We start from the raw sequence: 18552 nt of genomic DNA on the forward strand, positions 1-18552 counted from the left end.
CGCATGGAGAAGAAAAAAAGAGCTATCCAGCATAATTTAGACGACGACGACGACGACGATGGAGAGAAAGAAAGATGCGATGGTTATCAATGTTGCTGCTGCTGCTGCTGTTGCTCCATCTAAGCGCGTTACAGAGTAAAGCAAATGGCGATAATTGCTGCCAGATTGCATAATCCAACGCGATCAAATTAGGTCAAAGAAAAGCGAGTGAGTAGAAAATTGTTTTTTTTTTTTTGTTTACTTTAATTTATTAGTTCGGTTGATTGGGGAAATTGCTCTGTTGCAACTGATAGACTAGAGATATGGAAAGGTTCGTGCCTTTGTTAATGAGTGCATTGTCGACGAGTCGGCCCCTACTGCTCATTCTTTGCGAGGAGCGTTGGGATATGATGATGCTGTTCCTGGTGCTTGGGTTCTGCTGATTTCGAAGACTTTGCTGCTGGTTTCACACTCTTGACCTCTTTCTTGGTTGACTCAGCGTAGGCTTGCTGATCATGACCATAGTCATTTAGTTCTTGATGATTTTGTTCTTGGTGATCTTGTTCATGCTGTTCATGCTCATGCTGTTCATGCTCATGCTGTTCATGCTCATGCTGTTCATGCTCATGCTGTTCATGCTCATGCTGATCGCTTTCTTCGTGATGAGTTTCTTCCTGATGATGTTCTTCGACTACGTGGATAGGTTGTTCAATGTAGTCACCGTTTCGATGATCTAAATGTTGGTGTCCTTCGCTGTGATGAGTGTCGTGCTTTTCGGCGTAGACTGGCTTCTCGATGTAGACGGGATATGGTTGTGGAACTTCAACTCTCTGCACAACTGGGACTGGAACCTTCTTCTCAACTTCTACGTGAACAGGCCGATCAACGTGCTTGATGACTTCCCTCTCGATGTAAACCGGATATGGCTTTGGAACGTGGACTGGATATGGTTTAGGCACCGAAACTTCAACTTTTTGAACTACCGGAACTTTGACTTCGTACGGAACCGGAACTTTCTTCTCGATGTACACTGGGACCTTCTTTTCGATGTACACTGGGACCTTCTTTTCCACGTGGACTGGATATGGAACTGGACGATCTACGTGAACTTTCTTCTCAATATAAACGGGAACTTTCCTTTCTACTTCTACTGGATATGGAACCTTTACCGGGTATGGAACTGGTCGGTCAACGTGGAACGGAATATGTTTTTCAACAATGTATGGAACCTTCTTTTCGACCGTCACAGGATATGGCACCGGACGATCAATATGAACTGGTACTTTTTTCTCTACAAACACATGCTTTTCCACCTCCACTGGATATGGAACTGGAATGTTCTTGGTGATGATCGTGTGATGATCTTCTTTCACTTCATATTGATGCGGTGCACTGAAATCGAATCCAAATGAAGGTTTGAATCCACCCTGCAGCTCAGGAGTGCTTCCATATCCAAAATCATAGAGACCACGCTTTTCATGCACTTTCCCACTCGATTCCGTTTTCAAATCCTTTTCTGTATCCACTTCCTTGACAGGTTTCTCGACGGCCGCTCCAAGCGCTATGGCCAATGCCATCGATAAAACTAAGAATGACTATTGAGAAACAAAAGAACACAACATTACTCAACCAACCAAAAACACAAAATCACTCAAACACACCTTCATTGTAAATCGCCCACTGTGCTAAAGCCAAACCCGATGAACGATCGCAACCAAATGATGGCTTGAGACGATCAATACAATCAATTTATATGGCGACCAATGTTTTCCACCGAAATCAAAAATTTTCATCATCGGCACCTCGGTAGCAGCATCCTTTCCGCCCGAGACCCCACCGGCAGCGAGCGTTCGGAGAGGTATTGCCTTCGAGAAAATACCATTTCACGAAGGGGTTGTCCAATTCTGGTGGGATGAGGTTGATGGAAAGCAAAACACAACAAAATCCAAAAACCGGCCAGCAAAAGATCACAAAGATCATACGCTTCGGGTGGCCACAACGTACGTACATACAGTGTGTCTTAAAATTGAGTGCACACAGTGAATAGATAGAAATCTTGGCTGGTGGTTGAACAACTATTTCTATACAGAGCTGGAAAAATGGCATACCTGCTTTGATCGATTCTGTTCATCGACTATCTCTTTTGATAACCACGGCTATGCAAACAGTTTTCGTGCTATTTTTGCCACATAGCATGATAAAGGAGGTTTTTATCTATCGTCCAAATCGTCAAATACAACAGGAAATGTTGTTGTACACAGTTCGAAAAAGTAATGTAAATTTATCTTCAGTATAATGCACATAAATGGAGCGTCACAGATCACATAAGTTTACATTACATATCATGTAAAATTCTGAGACATTTCATGCAATGTATCAAATATTGTATACAAAAGCCCATTGTTGTAAACAACATTGTTTATAAGTTGCTCGCTTGAGTGAAATGAAATACAAATTTACGTGAATGAATGTTTACATCACTATTAAAATTCAGAATTTCTATCTGTGTAGAATCGATCACAGAACATAGGCCCTTTTCCAACTCTGTATAGATTAATTGTACAACGGAAGAGAGAGAATTATTCATTTCCGATTAATTCAACTATCTTAATTGTTTATCCTTGACAGATACGCGTATTTCGTCTACACTGTGCAGACTGAAGCAATGACTTATACTATTACTCGACTGAAGAAACCATCGCAACTTACCGAAATCTTTGTAGATATCTACTTAGGAGCTAGGTTAACTTTGATCTAATTTTCTGTAGGAACAATTAGTTCACTGTTTACTTAAGCAATTAAGGTTGTGGAATGAAATGGAATTCACTAATCTTGATAAACACCCACATTCATCTGGAATTAATTGATTTCTCGGAATAGTTTGGGACTTTATTGGCAGAGCATGTATGAAGTTTGATTTTTTTTTTAATTTTTTTGGTTAAGCTCTTAATTGTCAACTTTTTTTTGTAGACGACGGAAAATTTCAGAAGAGTTTGGATCATTGTATTTCAAGAAATTGTGAATTTTCAGAAAGGCATTTTATAAAGTAACTCTAACTCCATACACACTGAACCTAATAAGCCCAATATTATACCGATAACCTATAGATAACGTTTGATGAGCCTGATACCAAAAAAATCAGAAAAGAAATTATGCTCGTACAGCTGTTTTCCAAACACTTAAAAACAGCTGTACGCTCAATTTCGAGATACACTGTACCTACATACAACATATTTACGTTACGGAGGAGAGTATGTTGATGAGTGAGGTCAACGTGCAATCCACTGTGACTGGTATCCACTGGTAGTGAACTGGGTATTGGACTCTTGAGAGGGTTGTCATGGAAAATCTTACATCGAATGGCTTCGCATATGAAACTAACTATTCCCAAAAACTTAATCTGTTTTGAATCATTTTCTGTAGTGTTTTCGATACCAGATAAAATTTAAGGGAACTAGAATCTTATTACTCCAATGAAACTTCATTTATTCTTATCCTATTGTTGAAAGGACCGTCACATTAAGTCAATCAGAACAATACACCATTAGCCTACTTTTGTGCCAGATCTTCCCAAAGGATCATTACCCCAGGATCCATATTAATGTCACAACTAATGATCCATTCTCATATGCCAGCCATGTGATCATTTGTCGTGTGTTTTAGTTAATATTAAATAGATAATTTTGATATTTTAACACTGCTCATCATGGCAACTTTAAAATACTCCATGAATTTGATTGACATGAAGATTTTATAAAATTGTCCAAATCCAGACATGATCCGAATACCTCCAGGACAGTGACCATCATGTGGCACATCAAATCACATAAGTATTCAAAAACTAGTGTAGTTATATCAAGCTTTCAGGGCCACATTTGGGCCCATTTGAACCTGCTGCTTTTACTCCCGGAAATATTACCAGTTTCTGGTATGAGGCATGGCCCATCATGAGAATCACATGAGAATTAAAATAGAAGTAAGCTGACCAGAGCCCCATTGGCCACATTCAGACATGGTTCGGGTACTCCCTGAGAAGACTTGGGTCAAATCCCATCAAATTACATGAGAATTCAAACACATGTTCAATGGTAGTCAGAGGCGTTCAGCGAATGTCTACGGTTCACACAAATTATCAATAATTTACATGGCAGATTGTCCACGCAGAGGGAAGGGGTGTCCAAAATCTCTTCAAAACTGTTCACGTGGAATATGGACAGCCCCTCATAACGAGTGTTCAGGACAACATGTTTATTAATTTATTTGATAAGGCTCAAACGAATTAACTTTACAAAACCAAGGAATCTTGGTCACTATACAATACATCTTAAAACTATAGTCAAAAGGTACAATACAATAAACACTTTATCTGCCGCTATCCAAAAAGCCTCCTCTATCTGAACTGGAGCCGCTTCCAGTGGTTTCATTGTATGGCAATTGCTACAACGGGGGTCAGAGCGCTTCCATTGCAGCAATGGACGCAAAACGTGGTCAGCACTGATACACTCATGACTAAACGGTTGCTTTCCAAAGTCGACGACACATCGACCGAAAGAACTGAAGAACAATGAGGAGGACCAAACAATCGTTGCTGCCGAGAAAACAGACGATTGCGTGACACACTGACACAAGTCAATGAGGTATAATCAGGTGTGGCACAAGAGGGTATTTGTTGATATTAGTAGCAATAAAGAGGCAAACAATCGGTGATGACGAAAAACTCCTAAAAAACTGGCATGAAAAAAGTGGAGTTTGACGTCACGGAAGGTATACTCCATAAACACTAGAACATATTTTGTACTACACTAATACCATTTTACGATCATTTGCTCACCTGTATGTATCTCATTGATCGAAAGTGGCCTTCTTTTGTCGACAGCCGAGTGAACACCAACTGAGTGTACTTGAAGGTTTACAGTTTCTGACATAGATTAAAATTAATATGTTTAGTCAACATCTGACATGGCCAAATACAACATCTCAATTGTATTTGGTCATGTCAGATGTTGACTTCTTCGAAGACACATACTAGGAACACATGCGGGTATTATCAAAGTGGGCCTGGGGGCTCAACATGACCACCAATGATCTTATTCATTAGTGCTCATGCGATTTAATGTCACATGAAAATTTGAAACAAACATTTTTGACAGTTAAGTTTACAGGGTGATTAAGAATAATTGTAAGCTATTTCACAAATATGCAATTCTCAATAGGTAACATGGGTATATGATCAAGTATGTTTTTTTTAAGTGTGCAAATATCAGATTGTTTTGATAGATTATTTGACATTTCATTTGTTTTCGATTTCAAGCAGCCATGGACGCGAAAACGAAGCATGTCATAAATCTGTATAAATTCTTGTGATATCTTTGAGAATCTGAAATCTCATCGAAAGAATAAAATATTTTTTTCGCATCATTTAAGACTTTGACTATATGTTTAGTATTACTTCTGCGTGAAGTCAACGATTTACATAGTTGCTAATTTCTAATAACAGACTAAAGTGGTAATTAACGGCGCCGGTGGTGTAGTGGTAGGCGTGATTACCTCTCACCCCAGCAGGCCTGGGTTCAATCCCAGTCGGCGCCGCCGGGATGTTCTGAGGCATAACATCTCTGATCACGCCTTCCTTCAGAAGGGAAGTAAAGCCGTTGGTCCCCGGTTCATGAGTTGATGGGTCGATAGGTAGGGTCCAGGTGTGGGAGCTGCCTTCCTGGCACGTCGGTAGCATTGGTGCTCAGCACGGAAAACAAGATCGACGAAAAAAACAAACCAAAGGAAAAAAAAAAAAAGTGGTAATTTTTATATGATAGATGAGGAGGAGATGAAAGTATAGAATTGATAGTTTCGTTTATAGTACGGCAGTGTGTCCCCTCGAGATCGTCAAGTCGACGATGACAGGAGCACATACCGTGGTAGGGGTAACAATAGCTGCAATTTTCAAACCTACGACTGGATGCCTTCCTTCAAATAACAACTGGAGTGCGGTAAAAATCGGTAGAACTGTTTCAAACACATCGTTGGTACTTGAGCGGGTCGGCGATCATCTCTTTTGCCAGTGGTGGCGGAGGGACACCCCTCACCAACCCTCTCCAAAGGGCGAGTTTGGTAAAGAGAGATGATAAAACCGATTTGTACCATTCTAAAAGTTGTCCTAGCTCGCTGTCTACTCTCTAAATGCAATTTTCACACTGCCGTATTCTAAATGGAACTATCAATTCTATGCTTTCATCTCCTCCTCATCTATCGTATAAAAATTACCACTTTAGTCTGTTATTTGAAATTAGCATCTTCAACTATCATTAAAGAGGTAAAAAGGAACCATGCGTGGAAAATCCGTTCAACATCCGAGCTTAGACGCATCGCCAGGACTTCATAAGTGCTGGAACTAAAACGTGTCTGCCTACTGTGGTTCATTTCTTGATTTAAATTAAAGTATGCTAAGTGGAAGGTTCTATTGGTAGTAAACCTGGAATATACTGATATCAAAAAATCATGCAAGCGTTCCCCCTGTAGTACCAATGACAACTTTCGCTGATATAATAAAACATTTTAGTTTCATAGCAACTGATTTCAACAATAAATTTACTATGGTTTTTCAAATATTTTCATGGAAATCGCACTTTGTAACTTTGACTGCCATTTTCTCAATGCCTACTTTTCTATATGGCACAGATATGCAATTATGGGCAGTAGACATAGCAACTTTGCTTTTAAATAAAATCCTTTTAAAGGGAATTAAATTAAAGTATAACAATTATGCATATTCGCGTAATATCAAGATTGTTTTTAAAATAAGGCCGCTCATCGACGCAAAGACGGATTTCAGACTAAGGCTGTGAAGGGGGGATGCATTACCAAATTTGAGTGCGTAGCCACTTCCAAACTTACCATTGAAGGACTGTGTAAATTTACAATTAAAAGATGCTGTGACACAGTTTTTGCTCATAAACTGCCATGATCCTTCATTATTAAATATTCAATAGTTTTGAAAAATTGTAGGTCAGAAACCTAAAAATATACTTCATGATCTGTTGTGTCAAAAAGTTCAAATTTTCATGAAAAATTATAACATGCACTTGTGTCTTTGGTTCCCAGACCATGAAAATCATAAAACTCGATTTTAATCAATGTTTTGCACCGTCAAACCACAATTAATGTCCATATTCGTATTTTTCCTTAAGGCAAAATTTAATAATCTTTCATTTGACGTTTTGATCTTAAAAATATGTTCAGTAATATAAATAGAAATTTGGAAGATGGAGATTTTTTGGACCACTTTCACACGGAAAGGGCCACCCTAATGGCAAAATAAAAAAAAATACGGAGGGAATGAAATTACCATTTGATACAAAATTCTTTCATCCACTCTAGCTTTTCTCTATGGAAATACTGATACTTATCTGGATACACCTATCCACTTTTATTTCTATCCGGATAATATCCAAGTTAAAATTATCCGGATAGAAATATGATTCTTCTATCGGGATAGTATCTGAATAGATAGAATAGGAAATCGATGTCCGACGCCATTTTTGAATCCAAGATGGTGGCCATCGGGTTCATAAAAACTGTCAAATACCCTTGAATGATACGTTTAGAACCATTTAATACATTTTGAATGCCATTTAATACCTTTTAATATATTTGAGTATATATTAATTCAGAATACCCCCACTAATCTACCAAATTTGTGACCGGATTAGCGGGGTTGTCCGATAATCCAACTGTCAAATCCATGCATCTCCTTCTAACAACAGGATTATACAAGCGGTCAAAAGACAGACCATCCAACATGAGGATGCCCCAATGAGTGGGAGAAGAGCCCGCCCTCTATTCGCGAAATGTTTAACACAGGGATTGGCATTTCCACTCTCACCATTCATGACGCTTCAATCGGGTGCCCTGGTTTATTGATTATAAACAATGAAACGTCGCTAGAACTATTCCACAGCCACAGACTGTATATGAACAAAGGCGGGCGAACACTTTTTTGCCTGTAGATTTTAAGACATACTTCAAATCTCCGCGTACATCGTGCAGGTTAGGCAAAGAAGTGTGCGTTTGACTTTGTACTGTCGCATTAATGGCCCTGCGTTCATTTTCAACTTCTATTCAACTTTCATACTGCCGTACTATAACGGAACCATCTACCTACCCTCTTCTAAGACCATTTTCTAGCTATTGAATTATCACACTAAAGCTTCATGTTCGATAGCATTTCCAACCAACTCTGCATATTATGCCAATTAAAAGAATAAAAAAAATAAAAAGGTGACTTACCTCTATGATATACGTAAGTACTAGTACAAGTACTTATGCAATTAAAAAGTTCTCTGCTAAAGTATTTTGAGCGTGCACTCACAATTTGAGTTCCCATTAAGTGAGTTGCTATTCTTCTTGCCTGCATTTTGAATATTTTCTACATTGTTTTTGATTAACCGAAAAGGAAATGTATCAAGAACACAGATAAGTGAAACCCATACACTAGTGGAAATTAATATAAGGACACTTTAAAAACCACGACTCCTCCCAAAATAAATATAAGGACGCCATTCAAAAATTTATGCGGAATTGGTCAATTTCAAAACATTATTTAGCTTGTCAACAATTATTGTGGCACCAAAATAATCAAAGAGTTAGTTCAAATAATCATTTAACTTCATTTCTGAAAAGTTATAAGCCGATCCAATCGCTAGAAGTTTTCGAACATCACAAAATTCACTCTCCATCTGAAATTGTACCCATTCGATGTGGTTTATACTTTAATGCATACACACTTAGAAATAACTATTTTTACACGAGACGAAATCCATCTTTGACGTAAATTATGGAAAGTAAACAAACATGTCATGTTAAATTAAGTGTGCCTAAACCGAAGCATACGCAACTCGACGAAAAGTACGCTTGATTGAATTGATTTTCTTGTTTCTTTCAACTGATTCTTATATGTCATGTAATATTCCGTATTTTTTGCTGTGTAACAAATTATGGTGCCTACGTGGTACACATTTGTTTTAGCAATTCGAATGAATAATATAAAAACGAATGCCATGTTCGCAGAATTATCACCCAATTTCGTAGTAAATTAATCTCTTTTAAACAAGTACATGCGTGTACACCAAAGGACGTGTAATTTTAAATGTCCTGTTAAATTACAAGATGAGCCCATATATAGCCCATGTAAAATTCAAATCACGTTTAATTTTACATGCATGTAGATTTCAATTCGTGTAAATTTAAAAACCAATTTAATTTTACATGAATATGCATGCTCTTTTTATGTGAATGTAAATTCGTGTAAAATTACAAAATAAGTTTAACTGTGCATGTTACACTGCAGAATACTGTTTTGCCCACAAATAGCTGTTTGATCATGCCATAGGGTTATCCGTCTCTTAAATAATTAATAGCTATTCATTGACGTTTGGCTGATAACACTAGTTTACAAATAAAAGTAAAACAAATGAACTTCAATGTTAGACCTACACACTAAGAAATACCTAATTTTACACGTGACGGAATCCGTCTTTGACATAAAGGATGAGACGTAAACAAAAATGTCATGTAAAATTAAGTACTCCGAGACTGAAAAGTTCGTTACTCGACGAAAAGTACGTTTGATTGTGGTGAATTTCGCGTATATTTTTACTCAATATTATGTCAAAATTGACGCTCGTATGTGTCAATCTCAGAGCACCTAAATTTGCATGAATTTGTCTAAGTGTGTGTGTGTAAAATCGTACGCCAAATTAAAGGTAAGAAAACTTGCTTTTGATCAACTGGACATCATATTGAAGTGTTATCCTTATTTGAGAGTTGTATAGATTTTTCTCCTTTAGTTTACTTAGATCTTTGGTTTTTATTAGTTAGGTAGGTTCCGATTCAACACATCAAATCCTTGAAAATGGTGAAATATATCACCGAAACGTCGGAGAGTTGAAGCAATGTAACGTTTTTGCTGCACTAAAAAGACTGAAAGAGCCGTAAAACCCTTTAATCAATCTCTGTAACACACCTGTCGCAAGCTCTCAAATTTTTGTAAGTATAATGACATATATTTTTTATTCAGGTTATTTCTCGTTGTGCATGGCATCATTTAGATGAGATTCCCATTTTATTGTTAGTCCTGTTAGTTATACATTACACTTTACACTTTACATTTACATCCATACATTATTGTAAGAAGAGATTATCAAGTATAATTAGAAGTGACGTTTTAGTGAAATTTATTAAATAATGTCATTGACGCCATTTTGAAAAAAAATTTATCCAAAATGGCCAAATTTTTACAAAAATGGGAATGGCTGTCCATAACACAAAATTATGCAAAGTTTTATGCAAATCGGAAAAGGTCGAGTCTCAAATTATTATTTTTTATTCTATTTGGCCTGGATCTTGTATTATCTATTTTTACGAGATTAAGTAGCCAACGAGGTAAAAATGTCTATAATAAAGCTTTAAAAAATGGTTATCTTCGAGTATATCATGTAACTAGAAGCTTTTTGTATCTTTATTATTGAGATTTTTGCCAGTGGCTAGTTCATCTCATATGAATTAGAAGCGTCATTGTCGTCAATCGTCATTGTACTGCAAAACAAACCGCAACTTAAGCCAAACCATTGCTCGGAAAATCTTCTTCTTCTTTTACCCGGCATTCGCACCTCCCCCCCCCCCCTCTCATTCAACCTAATACGAACAACAGAACATATTTGCATCTTTCGCACCAGCACACACTTAGCCCATTTTGCGATGCAAGTAATGGGATTCTTAGAATCACGGCATAATTGTATAATTACCGATCGCTTGAGGCAATTTATTTTCTAATGATTCACTCTATACTATAAGTACCGGCCAAATTGGGTAGCTTGGAAAAAAGGACCATAAAAAAAGCAGATAGTCATCATCAGCTATGTTCAAGCACAGGCACATTTCGCAACACAGCAGGTGGTGGTGATGGGCCACTGCACATTGATTACAAAATTTTAACGCATCAAAGGAGATGCCTTTAATGCATTGTTGATCGGATTATTTCGAGGGTGTTTTCAAAATAAAGCAAGTGATTCCCCGGGGGCTGAGGTTCATTGAGAAGAAACGTGCAATACGGTTTAGTCAGCTTTAATGAGTTGCTAGGTGGAAAGCTGCGTGTGGGCTTTACTGATCTCTCCATACCGTGAAAACTCTGTTGACGATGGTGCGCACGACGGTAAAGCTAGCTGCAGGTAGGCAGGTGAATCGTGGGGGTCATGAATGCCGAAAATTGATTCGATTCTGAGAGCATAAGCTACCGAATGGAATAAACTTTTGGAAATCACCGGAAATTTCGAGGCCAATGTCAAATTGGATCATACATTCTTTTGGGTAGCCGACGCATGGGAAGATATCAATAAATTCATAGGAAATCTGCAAATTACCTGATGTAGACCTTTTGTCATTCGACCATTTGTACCACAACCAAACTAAACATATTCAGCCATATGTATGGATGTCAGTCTTGCACAGTACACTGTATCTTAAATCTTGCATATAAAGGAGTATTTGGGTTTTGATGTTTATGACCACCCTAGGCAATAGCCATGTAGTTCAGGTATTAGGCTACACTAACGATAAGTAACATTTTTTTTGCTATCTGCAGGGATGGATCGCTCTTTTGGGACTCTTTCAATACTTTTTAATATAGAATGCGTACGTTAAATCCAATTGAATTGTTAGTTAACCCATCTTAAAGAAGATAGTTTAGTGATATTAAGGTGATACTCTAAGAAAACCTTAGCTGGAAACTTTAAAGGCACAAATGTCAGCTTCCACAAAACATACAAATTTGAAATTGCTATTCTCTATATTTGTAGTAGCACAGCAAACAAGGAGTAACAATTTCAAATTTGTATGTTTTGTGGAAGCTGACATTTGTGCCTTCAAAGTTTCACGGCAAGGCTTCCTTAGAGTATCACCTTAATCTCCCTATCATAATTCAAAATATTCGCACCGTAGAGCCACACTCTGTGTTTTCAGTGAAAGTACACTTGATCTGCTCCCGGTGCGGATATTTTGAATCTTCTTTAAGGTGGGTTAACTAACAATTTTTTTTTTCCTTTATTAACGAGACTCAACTAACAATTCAATTGGATTTAACGTACGCATTCTATATTAAAAAGTATCGAAAAAGTCCCAAAAGAGCGATCCATCACTGGCTATCTGGAAAGAAGGATTCTACCACTTTTTCATAGGAATCGTGAAAAACTACTATTGATCATGTGCTTATAACTTATAACGATTTCAATGTTAACAGCGCATACAATAGGTACGTTAGCATTTAAGGTAGGAGAGTTTACATAGTTCTCCCCATCCATTTATCTTCAATCGGGTACCTTGGCGAACCCTCCCGTACCCAGCATATAATGTTTCATATAATAATGGAATGAAAGTTAAGATTAAAATAAAAGATTGATCTGAGGTGACTTCACAGTCTTGCATATCACCATAAAAGGTAAGAAGCCTTAGAAAGAGAATTTCTGCTAAAATTTCATATTACTCAAACATTTCATAATCTACTTAGCTAGGGGAATAAGCAGTTAGTACAATAACACAGTAGTTTCATTTTTATACCTATGATCTTGACTTTTTTACCTAGGGGATGAGTACTTAAGGGGGTTAGATTTTGAAAAGTTCTTTAGTGGGAATCACACTGATGAAGACTGCACATTGTAGTCGAAATACGTATCTGTCATGGATACCAAAATTAATTAAGTGAAATTTAATGGAAGATAACCTGTTTTGCTGTTTTATTTAGCATTCCGCTAACAACCCAATTTCATTGCTTCATTCGTTCCAGAGTTGTTTTCCACTTAATTGAACTGGAAAGTCACTTCGACTAGAATTATTACTTGTTTGAACACTTCGACTAGAATTATTACTTGTTTGAACACTTCGACTTTGATCTGCGAACTATGCTCCAAACCTCCTTAGAGAAGAGCTGAAGTGGAAAAGAACTTGCCCATTCGATCTGACCCAGTAGTAACCTCGATTGTCTCCTATTTGACCATACTCCCTGTTTCCACCCGTCATACTTTCCATTTATTTCCCTCTTCTATCATCCGATCCTGGTTGTGGTGTCTGTATGGGAAGTGTACCTTATGTTCAACAAATTGTGTTCTGTTCTGTGTGTTAATCTGTTCTGCTATCTTTACACATTTTCATATGTTTTTAATAAATTAAGTTTTTTAACATAGAACATTTGACAAATAAATAATAACTTTCGGTATAACAGTTAAATAAATAGCTTAATATAATAAATAACTAAATAGCATATTGTTAGCAACAGTCGGCCTTGCTCGTTCATACTTAATAGCAGTATGGATTGCCGATACCTACACTCACTCTCATTGCTCAGTGCTATAGGGTAAACTACCCAAACGGTAACAACCTGGACCATTCCGTTGCCCACGCTGTCCGCACTGTGCAAGTGATCCATCGCTTCACGTCCTGCAACGGCACCTTGTGCGAGTACCGAGGACCGGATGGGCCTGACCCCGCTAGGTTGTCCACCCCGGGAACCCAAAGTGTCCGGGAATCCATGCGTAGTTAGTGTTTGGTGGCGCAACTTTTCGAATGTTCTGGATCCATGGGTGGACTGGGACCTCCGACGAAAGGACCTGAATAACACTGTGGGAATCCAACAGGATAAGGATAGGACGATCCTCAGCAACCGTGACCATGCTTGGCATACACAGTTTTGGTCACGAACTGCTCATTTGCTAATTACTTTACACATAGTTGACGGAACAAAGTTCTTTTTGAAGCAGTAGATAGAATAGAGTTTAAGCTTGTTATAAATACATAAAACAAAGTAGATTTTAATTCTAGTAATAAACTGTATTTGTTTTTGCGTTGTAAAAATGAAATGAGAAGTGCTCACTGCACATCTCGGAATTTAAGAGTAAAAAATCATTGGTGTTGATTCATATGTTAAGATTTATCTACTTTTTGCATAGCTATAGTAAGCTATGATCCTAATGTATCAATTACTTTAAAGAAAAACAAATGTCAACAACTAAGTGAAAAGTTATTAATACATGAGCAGTTGGTGTGTACAACTGTGTATGCCAAGCATGCTCGCTTGAAGAATAGCTGCTGCTTCTGCCAAGAACACCGAACATTGTTTTGGCAGACTTCTGCTCGTTGGGGAAATGTCACCAGCGATTCCCATTCCGACTCCAGCTCTTGATCTTGATCCATCCGTGTAGCGATGCATGTAATTGGGGTACGATCCGGTCAGCTCTGCTACCGATCTCCTTAGGGCTACGGAATTGTCCCCGGATCTGAACTTCGCCTTTATCGGGCTGTCGATGTTTGGTACGGGAGATTGCCAACTCTTATCTCCGTACCAGTAAATCTTGGAACAAATAAAGTGTTAAAATAATTTTAAAAAAATCTACTACCGATTCCTTGTCCTGACTCCTTCAAACTAGGGGTACAGGATTGTTCAGTAATCAAAGGAACACATCATAGTTTTTGTTACTTTTTATGCCCTGTTGATAGTGACAAGACTCGGCTTTGTCCACCGAGGATAATCTTGAAACAAGGAAAAATTATTATTTAGTTCCAACCTGGATCGGGTATCAAGATTGGGTATGTTTGTTTTATAACAAACGTCAGTTTGATCGTTTTAAAAACAACCTACCTCAGGTTTATTTGTTTATTTGTTATGGTTGCATCAACAGACTAAAAATAGTCCCAATGATGTGTTGTAAAAAAAGTACAGATTAATTACACAGACGACATACATATACTACAGTTACTACAGTTACAAACGAAAATAACTAGGAAAGCATTGTCAAGTTACTTAAAATTTATTAGTCTTAAATTTTACACTTAGCTGTTGGGCATCAAGCGCCTTCGGTCAGCAAAAAAGGCAGAGAATCTTCGGCGAAGCATATTTCGTGTCAAGTGGAAATCGAACATCGACGCTACTCGGTTGAACACTAGCTGCAAGCCGTAAATAGCGCTTCCTATGCTATCATTATTTCGAAGAAGTGGAAGTCTCAGCATAAGACTGAACATTAATGTTCACTTGTTGCAGAATTGCTTCGCAGTCGATTATTCCTTGCAGAGTATCGGCGACGGTTAAGGCTCTGAAAACATCTCTTCGGATACGTAAGGGCTCGATATTGATCAATTGGCAGCGATTCTCGTAGCTTGGAAGACGAAGTGGGTATCTCCAAGGCAGCTTACGGAGCGCGAAGCGCAGAAAACGTCGTTGAACAGATTCAATTCGCTCGGCCCCATTATTGTAGTTCGGGCTCCAGACAGCAGAGCAGTATTCCAACGTAGATCGTACGAGAGAGCAATCGAGCGATTTCAAGCAGTAAATGTCCGTGAGGTTCTTAGTAATCTTGAAGACTAAGCCAAGCGTTCTGGACGCTTTGTCGACGACATACGATATATGGTGTGAGTATGTCAGCTTTGAGTCTAGAAAAACGCCTAAGTCTTTCACGCAGTGCACCCGTTCGATAGTCGTGCCTAGTAGTTTGTAGTTGAAAATAATCGGTTGTTTCTTGCGTGAGAAAGTAGTAACTGTACACTTAGCTAGGTTGACCACCAGTCGGTTTAGACTACACTAGTCAGCAAAGATGTCAATCTGATTTTGGAGATAACGGCAATCGGCGAGTGAGCGGATGCGCAGAAAAACTTTCAGACCGTCTGCAAACGATAATCGTTGCTCTGTGATAACATGGTGAACGTCGTCGAAGTAGATGAGTAGAGGAGGAATACCAAATACCTGGACTTTGCGTAGAAGCTTGCTGAGCGACAAGTACCCAAAGTTACTGTCAATTGGCGCTCCGTGAGGTATGAACGAAACCATCTCAAAAGATTTCCACCGATCCCTAGCCTATCATGCTTAGCGATCGCAATTTCGTGGTTCAGCTTATCGAAGGCTGCCGTAAGATCTGTGTAGATAACGTCCGTTTGGGTCCGAGCAATCAAACTGTCTGTGATGTAAGACGTTAGGCACAGCAGGTTCGTAGTTGTGGAACGCCCAGTTATGAATCCGTGTTGATCTGTACTTAGATATTGCTTGCAATGCGCAACCAATTCAAAAAGTTTTGATACAGCACTCAGTGACGTGATTCCCCGGTAGTTGTTTACGTCGCGTGTGCTTCCCTTTTTATGAACAGGAAACATATCCGCAGTCTTCCAGCAAGACGGAAAAATGCCGCTGGAAAGAGAGAGCTGGAATATGCGGCGCAGTGGATCTAAAAGACAAGTGATGTTTTTTTTTTAAGAATAATCGATGGAACACCATCGGGTCCAGCCTTAGTTGAAGTCTTAAGTTTGGATGCTGCTCTAAAAATCGTATCTGTAGTGGCTTCGACCATGCTGAGCGTTTGGTTGATCAAAGGAACATTACTGGCCGCGGAAGTAATGATATTAGCGGAGAGTTGCTCGGCTTCAAACACACTAGCAAATTAGGCTGAGAACAGGTTGCAAATGTCTTGTTGATTTCCAGCAGTTTCACCATTAAAAATCATGGAAGAGGATAATTCGACTTCCCTGCGTTGCTCATTTACGAAGTTCCAGAAGGATTTCGGGTGTGATTTTAGCCGCCGTTGAATCCTCCTTTGATAGCGTTGAAAACAGAGACGACTTAACCGCTTATACTCGTGGTTGAGTCTGACATAGTAGCATTTCAGCGGCAGTGTGCGGAGTTTAGTAAATCTTCTGAGCGCAGCCTTCTTAGTTCTTTTCAACGAGCGTAGATCTTTCGTCATCCACGGGACGCGAGAGTCGATATGGATGATCTTTTTGGAAACGTGTCTGTCAATGACATATGCCAAGACGTGAGAAAATGTTTGTGCAGCAATGTTGACGTCTACAGGATCTAAAATATGCTCTCAATCTAGGTTGGACAGCAAATGGACGATACTGCGATGGTCAGCTCTACGGAAGTCATATGACACAGCGTTTGGAGTGCTGGTGAAATCATGGACAATATTATTTTCGATCACGATAACTAAAGCAGGGTGATGATGCACTACCTTGACTAAAGGTTCGGGTGCCGTGGAGAGGAAAGGAGCTGTATCACGAGCACTCACAAAGCAGAGATCCAGAGTGCGGTTGTTTTCATTCAACAGGCCATTGATTTGTGACAGAATTGCGGTACTATAACTGTCCAGGAGCTGGATGGCTGTTTGGTTTTCCCATGGTAATTTCCATATAAACTTCAAATGGTTTGTGCCAAGTCAGTTTCTCACTAAATGAGTTCAAGTTTTGGGAGTCTAATCAGGGCCCAATTTGGAACCGTTTGAGCACTGTGGAGCGAAAATTTCAAATTTTGCATCAGTCTATTGCCTATGCAAGCATGGTGCAAGACCCCCTTTCCACCACCAACTACAGGGTCGAGACGACTATGTTGAACGAAGGCGGCGGTAGGCGGGACTGTGTTGGGGCGATCGGGGGCTTCCATCAGACTTTCTACGGTGCGTCTCGGAGGATTCGTCAGATGAGGGGATTAAGGGGTGACTGTTATACTGGGTGTACCTAAAGGGGCCCGTTGGAGAGCCACCCGGAATAGTCTCTGGAACAGCAGGGAGTGCTGGGATATCAGGAGGTAGCGACACATTGTTTTTCGCCTGAGTATCCTCGAATTCTTTGTATACAATCCCCTGTGGCCAAGTTTCAGGGTTCAAAGCGTTCTCTTTTAGTTTCATTGGAAGCCCGACTTGTAGGAGATGAAGTTCATCGATAGTGGGTCGGTGCCTTTTTTCACTAAAGAGACGACTTTAACTGGTTCACTCGTTCGCAGTCCATCACGAACAAGTTTCTCAACCACATCTCTCTTAACACTGGGGTGAAACCGGGGAAGGTAAACCCAAAACAGGCTTGATGGAGCATTAACAGCGAGCGTATCGCTAGTTCCAATGACTCTTGTTCCAGTTGTCGGTTTAGTCGGTGTTTCCGTATCACCTCGACGGCGTTTTGAGGGGCGATCATGATTCGGTCTAGCAGATGTACCTGGGGTAGCAGCATTAACTATGTGAGTGAGTTGAGCGACCTGATTGTTGTTTTTGGCCATTTCGGTTTTCAGCTCGGATAAACCGGTCAGCTGACTGCCTATCACCGTCGAAATTACGTTACCGAGGGATGAAACAGTGTTTCTGAATCGGGTGTACTTCATGAACTTGCTACATTCATCACACTTCCAGAACAAATTGATTTTCTCGCGAAGAATCCTGACGAACGGCAAGTTCAAGTTAATGCATAATACACTTGGTCGCAGAACCCCATACATTCGATGTGGTCTTCGTCCGGTTTCACTGTTTTGGCACAGCGGTCGCACGCACTTGTACTGGTCATTTCGTTGAACGGAATTAATGCCCTAAAGGGTGATACGGTCAAAATTTGGTCAATATCAACTTGACGTATTTCTTTCAATTTTGCATTTAAAAAACCTGAACACCCCTCATTTTGAAGGTGTGTGTGTGTGTGTGTAGAATGTTGCTCCTATTTTGATTTTGGAATTCACTCTTCAGTTGTCAAAATGCCGTCCAAGCAAGAAGAGCAGCGTATCAAAAT

General features: G+C 39.2%; 1 protein-coding gene across 1 annotated transcript; it reads right to left on the reverse strand.

Moving 5' to 3' along the window:
- Positions 1-353: 353 nt before the first annotated feature.
- LOC135711307 (titin-like) lies at positions 354-18333 on the reverse strand. Its single transcript, XM_065234097.1, has 3 exons — positions 18260-18333; positions 17849-18209; positions 354-1574 (listed from the first exon to the last, which is right to left on the reverse strand). The coding sequence occupies exons 1-3, from the start codon at positions 18331-18333 to the stop codon at positions 354-356; spliced, it is 1656 nt and encodes a 551-aa protein (XP_065090169.1).
- Positions 18334-18552: the final 219 nt, after the last annotated feature.

Source organism: Ochlerotatus camptorhynchus, unplaced genomic scaffold (genome assembly GCF_037179485.1).
Source record: "Ochlerotatus camptorhynchus isolate MF236.1 unplaced genomic scaffold, CSIRO-AGI_Acam_v1.1 ptg000431l, whole genome shotgun sequence".
Classification (NCBI taxonomy): Eukaryota; Metazoa; Arthropoda; class Insecta; order Diptera; family Culicidae; genus Ochlerotatus; species Ochlerotatus camptorhynchus.